Source organism: Pseudophryne corroboree, chromosome 5 (genome assembly GCF_028390025.1).
Source record: "Pseudophryne corroboree isolate aPseCor3 chromosome 5, aPseCor3.hap2, whole genome shotgun sequence".
Classification (NCBI taxonomy): Eukaryota; Metazoa; Chordata; class Amphibia; order Anura; family Myobatrachidae; genus Pseudophryne; species Pseudophryne corroboree.
In genome coordinates this window covers 310,311,553-310,329,993 of record NC_086448.1, presented here as the reverse complement: position 1 = coordinate 310,329,993, position 18,441 = coordinate 310,311,553, and the positions used below count along the sequence as shown (strand labels likewise).

General features: G+C 40.7%; 1 protein-coding gene across 5 annotated transcripts in view; it reads right to left on the bottom strand.

Annotated features, from left to right (window-relative positions):
* Positions 1-18,441, bottom strand: part of GLI3 (GLI family zinc finger 3) — a 313,081-nt gene that overhangs the window by 128,481 nt on the left and 166,159 nt on the right. For all 5 annotated transcript variants that reach the window (XM_063922481.1, XM_063922483.1, XM_063922484.1 and 2 more), the window contains exon 4: positions 7,024-7,129. In XM_063922481.1, coding sequence (XP_063778551.1) covers positions 7,024-7,129 — 106 coding nt within the window. The remainder of the gene's footprint in view (positions 1-7,023; positions 7,130-18,441) is intronic.

Genomic DNA, 18,441 nt, shown 5'->3' with positions numbered 1-18,441 from the left:
CATTGTTGTGTCAGGTCTTATTAATGCACTAGTTATTAGCAGTTTTATATAAAATAATATCCATATTCCCTTCTCTGGTCTTTCAGGAATTACTGACTTGGTAGAGACCTTATTCTGCCACTGCCAGCCACACTGTTACATTTCAGGAGTGGTTCCCAAATTGTGTGCCATGGGGCACTTGCTGGGGTGTCACAGGTAGGTGGTCCAGGACCAAATAAAATTATTTATGGTGAATGTGATAGGCAAAACCAGTGCTGGTGCCCGGCAATCATAAAATATGTGGACAAACACTGTCCACCACTACTTAACTGATCATAATGATGATAACTAAGCACAATTTACCTAACTTAATATCTTTTTAGGAATTTCTTAATAAGAAACTTTTAGCCTACGGGTGCCATGAAAAAATGCTAATACGCTAGGGCAGTGTTTCCCAACCTCAGTCCTCTAGGCACACTAACAGTCCAGGTTTTAGTGATATCCATGCTTGAACACAGATGGTTAAATCAAAATGAGTGAGGTACTAATTAAGTCACCTGTGCTCAAGTATTGATATCCTTAAAACCTGAACTGTAGCACACAATGAGGACCGTGGCTGGGAAACCATAATCTATGGCACCTTCATTAAAAAATTTTTCGGAACCACTGCAGTTTAGTGCTGAACAGCACAAAGGGCAGTGAACAAGGAGAGGATAGCAAGGTTAATTAATATGCTTGTTGCCTTTTTGATCAAAAGCATGATGAAGGGGTCGTTGTTTCAGTTTTTGTATGTTTAGTTTTGCTTTGGACTCCTGTTACTATTAGACATTAAATGACCAATACATATGTGTGAACAGCTCATCTGTAACTAGACTATCCCTTTAAACCGGGACATTCACGAATTACACTGGTTCTGTGGCTGTCTGACTTCAAGGCTAGATTTCACATGGTTTTAATCAGCCACTGAACCTGTGTAATTCATGTGTGTGCCAGTTTAAAGGGATAGTATGGTAAGCCTATCTTTAACATTTACATGTGTCCTAATTCATCTAGAAATCTATACCATTTCCAGAATTTCGTGCAATATTTGCATTGTAGCTGCATACAGAGTAGCTTGTGCGTACCAGGCACACTACGTTAGTACGTCCGCCACAAAGGAACTGGTATGAAGTCGAAGATTACGGAAAATGATATGTGGTGAGAAGCATGGCACTGGTCACTAGTATTGAAACTCTGTTTTTTGCCTTTTTACCCAGATTAACGACTGAGTCACACACAGAAGTACAGGTGTCCTCATACATCAAGCTGCAATACGCCAAACAGCGCAAGATGCCTTACGCAAGTGAGCAGACATGTCCAATGTAACTAGTTAGCATGGGGCATGTATTTTTGCTGAAAATGCATCTTAGTCGCAGCGCACCAGGAGACTGTGCTGATTAATTTGATATGTGACATCTGTGTGTGAATCTGTATGCGAAGCTAAACCTAACTTGGCATGGAAAAAAGCTGTTGCCGATGCATCGTAACACTGCATATAATGATTCAAAGACAACGTCGCACTGAGATATACAAGTATCATATATCTATGCTAGCAGAGTCTCACGGGACCTGGCTCGTCGAGTGGGGCTGTTTGGCGCGACTGCAGCAATGATGTATGAGGACACATCTGTACATGAAGTGCCAGCATTAGTATTCAGGATACCTATGCATTGTACTTTTGTCACACTGGTAATGCATATTTTGAAGAAAAAGTCTCTGGCGGGATGCCTGGCCCAGCTAATTTGCAAAGTCTGTGGGGGGAATTCAGTTGGGCGTGAAGTTAAGTGAGGTAAAAACCTATGCGTGCCTTGCGCCCAATTTTGGATTACCACGGGTATGCGCACTCCCGATAGTCATGGTATTCAATTCTAAAAAAATGGTCGTAGGGTTTTCAGCTCTGAAAACCCCACACATAAATTGCTCTTAATTGAACTGACTCCAGCAAATAAAATGAAGCTAAAAATATGCATAAACTGATTAAGAACATATACTTAAAAAAAGTGATTTATATTAAATCTTCTGGGTACGTTCATCACCTTGGATGAAATAGTCAGGAGTCATAAATTGTTTAAGACTTTGATCAATCTGTTTCATTGGCATGTGCTTTATACATTTTAATCATGTCACTAAAATTGTATATTTTTTCTTTTTATGTTTATGTCACATTCTACATTACTATGGATTAAGGATTATTACCATCTATAATTAAAATTATCTGACTATTCAAAAGCTAGTGCTGGAAAACAATGGTAGGTTAATTTGTGATTTTCTTGCATATTCAGAAGCAAATGAGTTGTCATTCAGTTAATATGGAGCATATTTCATGTTACAAGATTTTAATTTAATCTGCTCTTTTGTGATGAAATCTTAATATGTGTTTGCTGGTCTAAGAGCAGCCGTTGGAGAACAGCCTCAGCATGCAGAGAGAATGTATTAATGAGAACAAATGAGAAATTGCAGCTCCTTACACTCAAATGCTATTGAACCTGAGTAAGTTTCTGCAAATTTACAACATGTACAGTAAATACTGCTTAAGTTTAGAGCGACTCAAGCTCTACTTAACACTATCTATTGAATAAGAGTATTGAGTATTATTTTATATACTCTAATGGCATTCTTGTGTACTAGGCTTTTAACTATTTTATTTTATTCTTATTTTAAAACATAAGCATAATACTGGAAAGCAAGATAGGTATGTCCAGTAATAGTGAAGACAGGTAGCAAATGTACAAGCAAGACAGGATGGACTACACACAGGCTCTTGCTATGGGAATGCAGCCAAAATGCACCTTGAAATGTCATGTTCTTAGGACCCAATTCTGCCAGTTTCTGGGGTAGAATTTTCATGTTCAAATCTTCAACAAGACTCCAGTAGATTCTTTTAGGCATATGCCTAACACCAAGACTTTGCATCCTAGTAGCAAAGTTGGCTATGTTATTGTTGTTACAATCACTGACTCACATGGGAGAATCTGTTATATTACCTCCAGTAAACTGGACTAGTGTACATACCTTTTCTATAGTATATGAGGACAGACAAGCAACCTATCGTCTTTCAACATTATAGGACAGAAAATTTCCCAATTAATGTTGAAATGCAGTGACAAATGTTTCTTCATATCCATCAGTGGATTACAGAAATCAGGAGTGTGGGGTCATGTGATAACCACAATGTTAACATCTGCTATGGGTTTGGCTTATTGGATAAAGGTTGGGTCAGGGATGCAATTATATAGTCATAGAAGGAAGATTGGTTTTCCAAAGTCAGGAATATAACTACTTTATTTCTAAGTCAGCGAGTGGTCAAGTTACAACTGCATGATTCCAGGTTATCAAAACGGACATTCATTGTAGAAAACTTGAACACTGTAATTTGAAAGTAGATTTGGATGGGAGGATAAGGGACCAGGTCAGTAAAATAATTGTTTTCAAATAGATAGAGTTTGTAGTTTTAATTGTTAATTAACAAACTAGGAATGTGAAAAATGGATAATGCAAACAGTGACACATCCAGGACAAAGGGAGCTAAAGGACAGGGGACGTTTGTCGTTGCATGCTTATACCTGTAGTACAGTGAGAACTGTACATGGCAAATATCAAAGAAGTTACAACCAAATAGAAAGAATGAGCAGAAGCAATCTAAAACAGAGGCAAATACCATGACCTAAGTGGCAAAAATTCTAATAATTCACTCCCACAATTCCTCCCAGACCCATTAAAAAGTCCTTCTGCCATCAATGTGACATTCTCTCGTAAGAGTACTGATGAGCTTGATTTGTACTTACACCAAGTACCTACAGATCCTTTTAGATAGCATATAAATATCTCAACAGTATTACACTATGTGTGCCATCTTGTCCTATATTATTTATTTATTTTTTTATTAGAATTTGTCATGTGTTCAGAACTGTATTGAACAGTGACAAGAAGTTGCTGCCAAACTTATACCGCTTTCACATCGCAAATGCTGGGTCGCACCCAGGAATTGGAAACGTGTCCTTCCAGGGTGCGAACCGGCATTGGACCCTTTTCAACTGCCTCCTGGGTCGGGTTGCCATCAGGGGCGGGGATAGAGGCGACATTGTGGGCTGGTGCGGCGGCAACGCTGGGAGATGAGATCATCTCCGCACCGCCTATGCCTATACTGTGAACGGGTCCCGGGTCGCATCGACCTGGCAACCCCTTTCACACTGCACCTGACCCAGTAATAGCCCGGGAATAACCTTTCTTTAATCCTGGGTGAATTACTGGGTCAGGCGACCCGGGAATTCAGGAGTGACCCTTTCACACCGCACAGCAACCCGCGTCGACCCAGCAATATACCGGGTCGATACCGGATTATTTGTGCAGTATGAAAGGGGTAATATTTTCACATATGAATTTAAATTTCAAGAGTGGACTTTGCTTGTATTACGAGTGGGTCATATCATGTGTAATAATAGGGTAAAATAGTTTATTCTTCATAGTTTATAAGCAATACGCTAAATGACTTTTTCCATTCTTTTGTCTTGTGTTTTTCATGTTTGCCATTAAGCCTGCAGAACTCTAGCAGTAACATGATCTGTTTTCATTATTGTTTGTTACTTTATGGAAAAAACACACACACAAAAAGAAAACTTTGGTGAATTTTTGTGGCAATTTCCACTTTACTGAATTAAGTTTTATAGAGCCATCAAACATCTCTTTTCATCAACCACATTAACATCCATCATAATAAAGAACACTGATACCCATCAATATTACAGTTGGACATATATTCCATTATATTACAACAAACGTTTATTTACGCCGTATATAGTAAGTACAGAGCTCTGTGAATACTGCAAGGAAAGAAAACAGAAAATTGTGACACAGATCTATTACTTTCCTTCTGGCAAATTTCCTCTGAGATTGCTGCCTGGTAAAGGCTAGACTAGAGCAAACATCATTAGCTGTGTACTTCAACATGTAGTTAGGAGTGTTAATACCAATTAAATCTGCTCATAGATGAGGACTTATTCAAAAAGAAGCTCATCCATCTTCTTCTTAGACATAGTTACTTAGTGAGTAAAGACTACAAATATTACATATAGCATAGGAGGCATGTACCACCTGTAAATTACAATGCACTCTGTAAACGACAGTGTTAAAAGCTGAACTTGGTATGAATAATCTATTATAAAGGACGTGGGTGACATTTCTAAAATCTGTCAACTGAGTTGTGAAGCGCATTATAGTAGAATGTCAACACCTTCTGTAACTTCTTTTAGGCCAGTGACGACCGTGTCATCTTTCCGAGACTAAGGGCGGGATGTACTAAAGCAAAAATGCGGTAAAACCCCCGAAAACGGGGGATTTACCGCATTTTCAAATTTACTAAGACCCTACCGCCGCGCTTTCACCGTCCAGGGTATCGCCATCTTTGGATGGCAATACCCTATAGAAGCCTATGGGCTTCTTATCGCTGACCACTGCATCCCGCCGACACCGCCGCCCCCGCCGCAGACACCGACCCCCCTCCCCCCCAGCATCCCTTCCTCCAGGCTGCCCTGGACCCGGAAGGCAGTCTCCTCCTCCCCCTTGCAACGCAGCCGGAGGTCCTTCCGGCTGCAGGGGGGAGGAGAAGGCGCCGGGGGCAGCCTGCTGCTGCTTCCCAGCATCTAGCCAGTGTAAAGATCCCGGGGAGATGACGGAGACCTCCCGCAGACCACCTAACAGGTATCGCGGGGGACCTCCGTCACCGCATCGCGATATTGATCGCATATGTTAGTACATGTGCGATCAACATCGCTGCGGTAAGCGGCGAGGGGCGGTGATGTATCTTAATACATCCCGCCCATAATGTCATCTTTCTAGAAAATATGTCCTTAAAAGATGAATGATTGTACATGCTACCATTATTTCTCAACCCCCCTTCAGCCATGATTTGAGAATGAGAGTACTAATAATTAGTAATGCTCAATGCATCATTGCTGCAGTCGCGTCAAACAACACCTCTAAGCGCTAGGACCTGGGAGACTTTGCTAGCGCCAGGATCTGGCACTATAAATCTGCCCCTGAGAGTCTCTGAATCTGTATATGAAGTGCAACGATGTAGTGAATGCAGTCTTTTCCCATACCAGGGGGCAGCTGTATTAAGCCTGAAGAAGGGATAAAGCAGTGATAAGTGCAAGGTGATAATGCACCAGCCAATCAGCTCCAATATGTAAATTGACAGTTAGGAGCTGATTGGCTGGTGCGTTATCACCTTGCACTTATCACTGCTTTATCACTTCTCCAGGCTTAATACATCTGCCCCCAAGTTCCACTGTACACAGACTCAGTCGAACACAGATATAAAGTGTAACATATCTCAAATTAATCAGCATACTCTCCTACTATGCCCTAGTCACATCGCGTTGCGACAAAGACGCATTTATGGCAATAAAAGATGTCAGACGCTAGTAGAGTTTCACAGGGCCTGGCATCTCACTCGCGCCAGGCATCTCACGTTGTGTAGTGTATTGAGGCTAGATGTATGAGGACACATCTGTATAAGCACTCATACTGTAGATATTATAGCAGTTAAATGTGCCCACACACTAGAGCGATATCGTGCCCAACGCATAGGGACGATGTATAGTGAGTAAGTGGACCAGAGGCACGCTCCCGGGGTCATAAGCAAGGTTTTCAGATCTTACCTGCAGCAGGTAAGATCTGGCCCTGTCACTTGCGATGATGTGTTTTTAACGTTAGATCGCATGCGATCTAACGTTAGCATATCGTAAGTGAGGTGACCTGGACTCACAATATCATGAGTCCAAGAGCTGCCGGCGGCTGGCGGGGAGTTGAAGGGGTATCTCATGCAATGGAGCGCATGCCATACCTCTTCCTAGTGTATAGGCACCTCAAGAGTCACTGGAACAGGAATATTCCCTGTTATGAAGGTACCTCATTTAAACATCAGTTGCACAGCAATGTTGACATCAATTTCAAAACACTTTTGATTGTTTCTGTGCAAATGAAAAGACAACAGCATATACGTACACATGCAGTGGAGGAATAGGGGAGGGCTCGTAGTGGTAACGCCCCTCGTGATGTCTTGCGTCAATTGGCACAGGGGGGTGGAAAGCTGGAAACAGATGAGGGGGATCTATACAAAGAAAAAAAACAATGTCAGTATTAACACAAGGCTTCTTTACTACTAATTACACACTATGCTAAAATGTATTTTATACAGACAACATGAAAGTGAACAGTTCCCTGGAATACATCTCTTTGGCAACAGAGCAGACAAAATGATATTTCCTTTATGTTTACACAAGCACCAAAGTTGGTGCTTGTGTAAACATAAAGGAAATATAATTTTGTTATCCATTGCTGTCAGTATTTACTATTTAATCACTGTCACTAATGTTAAAAGCCATTGCTATTAATATCACTATATGTAAAATAGAATTTGAAGGCAGATAAGATGCATTTGGCCTATCCAGTCTGCCCATTAGGGTTAAGGTTTACAGTATTAGGGTTTTGAGATTAGGGTTAGTTTAGAGGTTTAGGTTAGGGGTTAGGGTATTAGGGTTAGCTTAATGGATTGGGGAAGGGGTCAGTAGTTTTTCTATATGTAGTATAGAAGCCATTGAGATCAAATGGAACACAAAGTGTTCACGGTGTGGTGTAGGTAACAACAAATAATATACTTTTAGTTTTCTAATGACCACATCTTGCACAATTTAAGAGCGCTGGGTGACAGTGCTCAGCCAAGGCATCCCACCTCTCTCAGTATAATTGGTAGTCCCAGAGCCTTCTAGAAAACATAATGGCGCAGAATCAATGGTATGCGGCGGCAGTGTATTCAGCCCTGTCCATAACTTCCGGAGTCAGGACTGCATGGATTCCCATTTATATTTGAAACGATGCTGTCTATGTGACCAATAATGGTTGGTATTTGTGGAGGGCTGTGGGCGATTATGTCTACACTGTCAGTGGTAACAGTGTTGTTCTATGTGACATATACAGTGTCAGTTTTGTAAGTCTTTGCAGAAACAGTAAATCATTCATAAGGAACTGTCTCAAACTGAACGCCTAATACACTACTGCATAAAACATTGTGCATCTGATACAATTATCCGTCTCATGGTTTATTATTTACACATGAATAGAGCAGCTGGTGCTCGTCATATCTCAAATACATGTGAAAAATGTTACTGTATGTGATCAATCTCTCTGTGTTACCCTTTGACAGTATATCACATGACAGCCTCTCCAAAGTCAGCCTGAAACTGCTGAAGCAGAGTAAAGTGCATGCGGACCTGGCTAGCTCCAATTTATCAAACAATTTCCTGACTGATGTTCCAAAAACCAGCTGCTAAGCACTGTATAATGTACCGTACAGCAAGCAAACTAATAGAAAGACACTTTTAATGCAACACAGCTCTTTACCTTACTCTAGGTATTAAATGTTAAACATATTTTTTTTGTTTAAAAACATTTTCTCAGATGAAAATTGCAAAATGTGTATGTAGATTATACTACAAAGAACTGTTTTACATCACAAGCTTAAAATAATGTAAATATATGATGAGAAATATTTGAGTTTCTGTTTTTTAAACAGTATAAGTGTATTTGTAGTTTGTACAGTGTACCCGCAATACTGTGAATACTCTGCCAGTGTATTAGTGTATATATATATCAGCAACCCAGAATTGAGCAATTTATTTGTCCCAGGCAATCAGGAACAATAAGGGGTACATTCACTAATATGTTGGTTTATATAAGTGGAGATGTTGCCCATAGCAACCAATCAGATTCCAACTACTATCTTCTAGAAGGCGCTAGACAAATAATATGTAGAATCTGATTGGTTGCTATAAGCAATATCTCCACTCTATAAAGCCTCACTTTAGTAAATATACCCCAAAGAGAAAACTCAAAGCTTGGAGAGAAATACAATTGTGAAAGATAAAGTACCAGCCAATTTACAGGTTGTGTTTGAAAAAATTACAGTTTGGAGCTCATTGGTTGCTACTTTATCTCTCACAATTTTATCTCTCTCCAAGCTTCGATAAATAGCCCCCTAAATATTGTACTTGCGGACATTAAAACTCTTTAAAGCGGTTCAGTCTGTTTTGGATTTTGTATAAATTATGTTGGTTTATAATAAAAATGTGCAGAAAAAGGCAGTTTAAAAAAATGGTGGCAAATAGAAAGTTATTAAGTCACAAGGTCAAAATGAATGCTATGGAACAGGAAGTTACTGTATGACTATATGTCAGTAGAACGGAATATTCAACCTGATAGAGGGCGGTTTATTATACAAACATGTACACTTAATTGAAGTGCATATACTGAACCATCTGCAAACAGAATAACATGAGTTCTACCTCTTGCCTACTTCAGGTCAGCGTAATAAATGTAATTATTAGAAATGCTAAAGGAATCCTTTCTCTACCAATTATAAAATAGCACCAATACTTCTCCTTAGCTAGAAATACTGTAGTAAGCTGCCAAAGGAATCTGTGCTACATCCTTCAAATACCATGCATGAAGCCTTGTAAACAGATAAAAGAGTTAATACTAACATACAGTAATCTAAGGAGGACCTGAAAGGCTGCATTGACAATATGCTCCTCAGTACAACCCTGCAAGTTCAATCTTCAACACTGACCTCACCAGACTGCTCACCTTATAGAGAACAGTAAGTATATGCGCCATAACTAAAGTACTGCTGCTGATGAATGCACCAGTTGATTTAAACTACAATTGGCAATTAATGAGTTAATGGTAATTGTGTTTCTTCCATTTCCATCCTTCTCACACAACCTCTCTCTTGGCAGCTGCACCTCAAACTCCCTCTATTCTTTCAGGATAAATTCCTTCCTTCATATTCTTAATCCCCTATCTGACAGGACATTAAGCAGATCCCAGCCTCTGCATTCCTTATACATTTCTTTCTTTTTTTTCTTTCAAAGTAAGATACTTGTAGGAGTTCTACTTAAAAGGGAAATCACACTCTTGATGCTCCACTCTGGGAACAGCACTGACAAGAAACCTACAATGACTCAGTGTTGTGTAATGCAACAAAATCTACGCTTCTGGCTTACCAGACGAACATACTTTTTTCTTTTGTGATGAGATATATCCTAGCCAGGGAAGTCCAATAGTCTAAATTGCAGGACCTAAATAAACTCATTCATGCTGTCTTCTTTGACCCTGTGAAATAATTAACTCAGGCACTCTGCTGTCATATATAGGCCTCACACATCCGTTCTAGGAGAGTTACAATATAAACAGCTTCCTTGCAGCCCTTCCTAAAGGTAAACTAGGGCCAACTAGCTTTTACATTGCACATATGGAGAGTTTATTTGAATGACTTCAATGTTTAAACTAGTCACTATTTAAATATGCTCTGTGACATATTTCAAACAAACAGCTTTGTATCATTAGAAAGGCAAACTACAAGCAGCAGAACACAAGCCCTTGAGAAGAGCATAGCGGGCAGAGAAGCCTTTTGTCCTGTGTAAACAGTCCCTGGTCTTCAGCTCCACACACAGAACACGTTAAAGCTTTCTTCAAAGCTCTGTTTGCTTACACTTCACTTGGCCCGACTTGTGACATAATGATAATCCACAGAGGTTATCAACCTCAGTGCCTGCCATAATTGTGCTCAAAGTCAGACTGCATTGTTGCTTATGAAGCATAAAAATAGTCTTCTGCCCTGAGCGGCATTTAGTACGGTAACTTCCAGAAATACATAGCACACAGCTTTCTATTTTTTGGGATTAAACCGTTTCTTCTGTTTTCTTATAAACTGTCTTTCTATTGGATCTGCTCAATATACCTGTACGCATTAGTTTCACCACTGGCGTCCACGTGTCCTGTGTCAGTTTGTTAGCATATACTACTTTGTGGTAACTAAGTGTGCTTAGTAACATCGTGTTGTCATACTGTACATATTTGCCATGAATGGCATAGCCATAGATAACGGTATTATACAGTATGTACTGTATACCATGTTATTGCCACGTTTTCGCTGCAGTGTTGTCAGTATAGTACAGTAGCGACAGCAGTGAAAAAATTACTGTACACTCACAAAACGTAGTGTGAGATCTGACGCCACTGTCTAGTGAATGTGTGGTGCTGAGAGCGAAGCATGGCTGCTTAGGGCTCACCTTGGTGAGCGCTGTTTCTCCAAGTTATGTCCCCAGCACAATACAAATGTAAATGTTTTAAGATAAATGGAAGCTGCTATAGTACAAGATCAGACAGTGAAACATAATCCAAACAGTGTAATACTGCTCCTTTGGACAAAGATGACTTAGACCAGAGGTGGACACTGCAAATCAAATAGTTGCTCGACTGCGCAAACATCGGCACTGCATTCAGTTAGCACCTACCTCTCAGTCAGGTCCAAAATCTCTCCAATATGTAAGGCATGCTTTTTAGGATGTATTTGTGAAAAGTAATGTATTGATATGTATTATATTTAGAAAGGATGTTCTGTGTCCTGTGGCAGCACAAATATTGCAGAAAATGAAGTGCAAGCTACTCCTTTCTGTAGGTGTACCGTTATTTACTTTCTTATAATATTCAAGCATAATAGTACTTTAAGAAAAAAATTAAATAAGTTTGCAAAGAAAAATGATTGTTTACTCCAATCAGAATCCAATCACGTCGGTTGCTAAATCCCATCAGATATGTGTGCGGTGCCTTCTGAGACTGGACACTGGCCTGACCTGAAAGGGCCAATTCCATTCAATTTTACCATCTGGTCAATTGATAAATAAGTTTAATGAGACTATTGCAGCATGTGTCCATTATTAGGCCTTCATTCAGCCTGCTGGTGTACTTTCAAGTCAGGTCTATAAACACAGGGTAGGGGCTTGGGCAGCAGACATCTTGGGGTCTTGAGATCAATAAAATAAATCATCATGAGCTCGTAAATCTCATCTTCCTGTTACAGTGTTTGCTCCTGTGATGAACAATTGGCCTTATTCACAGATGTACGCAGGAGGTGTCTTGTGTGCTTGTGTGATCCGCTGATGCATCCAAAGACGCAGCATCATATCACTTGCAGGAACATTGGCAATCTGAGTAACCCTCAACTAACTCAGGATGGCTGTGCTGTGCTTCCAGGGCAAGTAACAGTAAATTGGAAAACACAGACACTGGCCTCGGCACTCCCAAAAAACAGGGACACACCCCAGTTTTTGGGATCAATGCCCAAAGACACCCCCTCCCCGTCCCCAAACGATGCACAATCATAGTTGTACACAAATATGAAGAGTCTCTGTTATGAGAATACAGAGAAGGTGTGGGCAAAAGAAGCTACACTTATATTTATTTTCCTTTTTAAAACATACCTAAATTATGAATGCTGCTAGGCGAGACAGAGGACAAACAGAAGGAAGAGGTTCTCTCCCGACACATTACATATACTGTATACAGTACATGGAGTTTAAGGTGAGAATTCCTACTATCTGCATTCCGCACAAGATTTATTACATTTCTAAACTTTTAGCTCTTTGATATTTCCTCTGCTGCTTGTGGTACCATCCTAACATGTAGTTTATTTATGTGCTCAGTTGCAACCCTAAATCTAGGCTTTCATTTGATTTTAAAAGATTTATACCCCCTAGCTACAGACTTAAAGGTGCCTGTTAGAGCACATACTAAGAGTTGTGTGGGTCACATATAATAAATATATGTGGAATGCATTTTTAAGGTCAGGACTAAGAACCACATAAAACATATTTTCTTTTTTTGACATTACAGACAGGGCCATCTTAACAGCATTATAGGCCCTGGGAAAAGCAATGCTCTGGGCCCCTACACACTTATTCATGGGAACTAATTAAAAAAAAAATTATATCATGCCCCTTCTGCAGTCCTGAGCTGTCTCTCCATATGCTCCATACAATGAATGGCTGTCAGCACTCTCATTGGTGGATAGCTCCAGCCAACTGCCAATCAGCATGCTGACATCAATTCACTGTCTGGCTGCAGGTTGGGACGCAGCTAGAGAATGCAGCCTCGCCGTTATGATTGTGTGATCACCATCGACCTCTGCTCAAAGGCCCCTAGAATTGTGGGGCCCAGGGCAGCTGCCAGTGGACCTATATGTTAAGATGGCCCTGATTACAGATAAACATTACATATCTGATTAATGGGTCTGATTTGTGTACTACGCCGATTGTTGTGGGTCTGCGCATTCGCAGGACCCATTTAGAGCATGTGCAGAATGGGTCCTTGGTTGTCACTTGCAGTTGCCATGCTGCTCCCGTTGGGGGAGGTGCAGGGGAGTGGTTGGTCTGCATTGCCATAAACAGGAGGGATGTTGCCAACATTTTCTGGGAATGCCAGGGCCAGGATCTGCGTCGGAGTACACTCATTTACTTGCCTTGCTAGAAGGATGCTGGAATCAATGTGACCGGTGGCTGGACATAGCTCTCAGAGCTGCCAGGAGGAGTCTTTTCTCTTCAGATGCCTCCTGCAGCATCAGCATATTAGTTGTACAGTATTGCACAGATGCTTCTCTGCACCTGTGCAATACCATACAGCTATGAAGCAGGCCCACTGTACTTGGAAACAAAGGGAGTATAGCCATACTTGTTATATGTAAAAGTTTAAGATCAATTATTATTATTATTGTTTATTTATGAGTGCCACCAGTAATGCAGCATTATATAGAGAATATTTGTCATTCATATCAGTCTCTGTCTCACTGGAGTAACAGCATAAATTCCCTCATAGACCAGCAAACACGCACATGCAAACAACATACATACTGGGCTAGTGAGCAAACAATTAACATACCAATGTGTTTGGAGCGTGGGAAGAAATCAGAGCACGTAGAAGAAACCCACGCAAACAAAGGCAGAACATACAAACATCACACAGACAAGTCCCAGGTTGGAAATCTAACTCAGGACCACAGTGCTGTGATACAGCAAAGCTAACCACTGAGCTACCATGCTACTCCCAAGTAACACTTTGTCTAGTCACTTGTATTAAAGACATAAAATACATTTTTGGGACTTTTATGATTCCTCTCCACAAAGCTGCACAGGAGGTCATCTTCCTTTTTAAATGAGGTAATCTGCAGAACCTGTCTACTCCACAGTTTTTACATCATTTCAGTAGCAAAGATGATGGAAGAAGCTGATGAAAAAAGCATTTAACAGCATAGTATTTGCAACAGATGAATATAATGATACACAGGTGGCTTGAAATTTACTGTTAATTTAAAAATACTACTTAACAGAAACAAGTCCACTTTAAGAAAGAAGGAGAGACATTGGTGAGGCTGTGTTATCTTAAAACAGTACAAAGATTATTTCTTATGAAATTCGGTCTTTTTGTGACTATCCTTTTATGTCAGATTTCCTTTATCAGTGGCAATGCAAAACTCTTCTGGATCCATTCCTCCAGCTGGCATTTTGATAGTAGCAGTGAGTATGGAACCTTTAATGTATCAGTTTAAAGAGTACAGCTTCCCTCTGACAAGTACTTGGGATGAATATTGAAGCACAGCACTCTGTCTCAGCAAGTTACTGACACTCTCGGTCTAGTTTAGTGCACATGCCTTTGATGCATACACTGTAGAGATGCAAAATTTTCAAAAGTGTTTCACCGTAAAATATTCGCCGTGTTCCACATTTGAGAGTGGAGTTTTGCATTTCACGCCAGTGGAATGTGGCCTCAAGTATTCTCAGCCCAACCCTAACCACACAACACAGCAGCATGAATTGGTGCCACCACCTTAGCTCTATAAATAGACTACATGGTCCACAAAGTGCAAATTTACAAATACAGTGTGGTGTTCCAAAGATTGTATCTCCGGAACGTCGCACCTTTCAGAAACAGGCTGTTCTATGAAGAACCTGAATTCCAAACTGAATTTCTTTCAGCATCTCTTATCTCTAATGCACAGGCTTATCCATACTCACGGCTGAAAATGCAATAGTTGCAGGGAAAATTAACCAAACAAGGATAGGTGTTATTATGGAAAAAGAGTTTTTTGACTTGTTTAAATAGCTTGGGGTCTGGTTTTATTGTTGAATGAAATAAATGATGTTAGCATCTTGAAGCTGCCAGGTTGCATTAGCGGTGTATGATCTCACAGCACAAACATGCTCATTTACAGTATAGTTTAAGTTTATCTAATCAATGTTCATCTCGAGGGAATGGCAGAAGGCTTTCCTACTGTAAGCTGAATTGTACAGTTAGAAATGTTATATAAAATACTCGATTCCTATGTATGCAGCAGTAGAATGTTGTATGTTTCGCCAGTGGAACTTGGCCTCAAGTATCCTGCCACAGACACACCACGGAATAAATTGATCACTGTCGCCTCAACTCTATTCATGGTCTATAAATTCTGCATAATACAAATGTAAAAATGCAGTGCATGAATGGCATTCCCTGAAATGGAGAAGTAAAAGTGTAATGCAAAGAATGTAATGCTGGAATTTCACGCTTCAAATTAAAACTCAATGTGCTCAAACTTTTGCCAAGACTTTTAATAAAAGTATTATAGTGGTCACTTTTGCAAAACAAGGGGGCTGAGTGGGTGTTAATGTCAGTTTGTGTAGCAAATCCTACAAGAAATCATTATGCCCATGCAAATTTGCATGATTCTGACACAGCTGAACATACACGGCTAGGTGAGACTTGGGTATTCTTTTAATGTAGGCTGAGAACAGCAATGGTGCTTTTTGTGCCATTGTGAAAACATCCAGATCAGGACAGAGATGCATTAATACCAGAGAAAGACGTATTATTCACAGATGGTAAGGGTCAGGTGCAAAGAGGGGATGATGGTGACAGTCCGTAGCACATGCTAACCTCTTGTGATTGGTCCATAGCACTTGTTAACATCTTGTGATCGGCTGTGAATGCTTCACTGATTGGTGATTTCTTCAATATGCTTTCGGGTAAGGCTGACCGGCGTTTGGTATCCCACCAGTCACCATACCGACGTCAGGACCCCAAGGTTTAGAATGCCGGGAGAGCTTAGGAGAAGACAGTGGGGGGGGGGGGGGGGGGGTGAGCGCAACAAAGCCCCTTGCAGGCTTGGTGACGAGCTGCACTCGCCAAAGGTTCTATTTCTACTCTATGGGTGAATAGTCCCTGTTAGTCGGCATGCCGACTGTCGAGATTTTGAGGGGTCGGGATGCAGGCGTCAGTATTGTGACTGTCTAATAACTACATCCGTTTAAGCAATCCTTTTTTTATCCTTGTACATGAAACGGGGAGTTGTTTATGAAGTGTTACATAAGTTATAGCAATTTACTGATGCCTAATATCAAACGTATTTGGTGCAAATAAATGATTAAACACATGGGAGAAAGTGAGACGTATGTGAGGTTTGCCTGGCGCCAACAAGGTGTATATACTACTCTTAACCTGTGTGCATCTTAAGGTCATTATTATTTTAATTATGGTCACAGTATATGCTTCTTCAGTGAATACAAAGTGCACCTGCGATTTGGGGTGCTATTATGGGCAACACTGTTTAAGGCCCAAACTTCCATTTACAATTCCAGTACCATATGGCTAGGTTCAATCATCATAAGGAGGCAGTCTTCTCCTGCCCACTTGCCCTTGAGAGCCATATACAAAAGATGGCAGCTAAAGATATAATTGAGTTACAGAAAATGAACGGATTTGTAAGTATTGACAAACTGTACAGTAAGAGTAATTTGCCATATATTCTTATTACATAGCTACAATATTTAAAATGCAAATGTACTCTAATCTTATACAGTAAACATGATATGATGCAAACTACAGTGTACCAGGGCCGTGCTTGTAAGAACATGAAGTGCCCGTGTGTATTACATACAAGTGTTGACAACTATACATACAGCCAGCATAAGTATATGACCCCAAATCACAATTGGAGCTGTTCCTGGCATCCAGCATAGTGTACATATAAAAACTGATATTTATCCATGGCCAAGATTGAGGAGTCTTCACTGTCAATGTAATAAAACTTGCTTTTCATTTTATATCCCATCATTAAACATTGTTTAGATTTACTGATCTTCCCACAAATGTAATACTGCCCACACATTAAAACCCCTACAGTTACTTCCTTTTATAAACTTTCACAGCAAACATGCTTCTAAAACTGACTACTGCAGGTGCTGCTACCGACGTCAGGGTATCACATACAAGCCACAGAAACAGATCTGACTAGGTAAAACGGAGGAGATGTGATTTATCTGCAGGAACATAATAGTGTGAATAAAACGTGATGGATTCAATGGTTCTAAAGCACTTCATACAAATTTGAAATACAAGACGGTAACAGCAAACCCCATATTTACTGCAAGCTATAGCTCTGCAGCAACCAATACAAAACCTAGTAAGAATTAATTAATATGCAGTTACCAAAAGAAGAAGAACAGTGTGGAGTGATTTAAAGGTGAGAAACAATCTGATCAACTGACAGAAGTGGTGCAAAGTCTCAGGTTACATGGTGCATGCCAGTTGTTTCTCATGAAAACATGTAACACAATTACACTGATTGTAAGTGCAAATGATGTCTAGAGGGGACCAGGTTACTTTATGAGAGAAAAGTTTAATGATATCACAGGACAACACAGGGAATAGCTTCACACCAAGTCATGACACATGCCATACAATGAACTTGGAAGTTACATATTTTATAGCACTGATCTAAAGTCTATACAACTATTAAAGATAGTACTTACTGGCTGTAGCTACAGTAAGTGGGAATCATCCAATCTACTTTACATGAAGTTCGAATGAATATGAAACAATGCAAATCCAGATATGTCCTCGTATACTTTTCCAGCAGTCAAACAGCACTTCTTGGTGAGACGTTTTCTGTGAGACTCGTGTAATACCCCGAAGCTATTGCACCATGGAGATCCCCTTGTGATTTTTTTTTTTTTTGTTTACATTGTGGAACTACAAGTCCCAGAGTAGATCGTGGGCTGAACTTTATGTGACCCTGTCAGCTTGGGACAGGAATTTTGCCGCCAATTCTCTGGTCCTGTCACTTCTTACCCAGCAACATAAAAAGTCTGGGAAACATGTCCCCAGCTGATTGGGTCCCCTGGGTTGTAGGGCAGAGTGACCAGGGGGTAGTCTGTTGCTGGGGCCCCGGGAGCCAGTCATCATAGAGGAGAGGGGAGGTGGAGGAGCACCAGGACCCTTAAAAGAAGCCTCACAGCACAGGAGAAAGAGACCTGGAGGAATGGGAATATGTACCTGGGGAAGTGGAGCCATGTAGTATCCGGGAGCCTGAAGTGAGGAGCCTCTGCTCAAGTGAGTCTGTTGCCCAGCTCAGCCGCCACCGGGATCTGACGTTATGACCTGCCTGGGGAAGAAGAGGAGCCGCCTGCCACGCCATGGAGATCGTCGGCGCTGAAGACGACTGGAGACCCTGCCTGAGGAGAAGAGCTGGCCGCGTCAGTGCCAGCGGGGATGGAG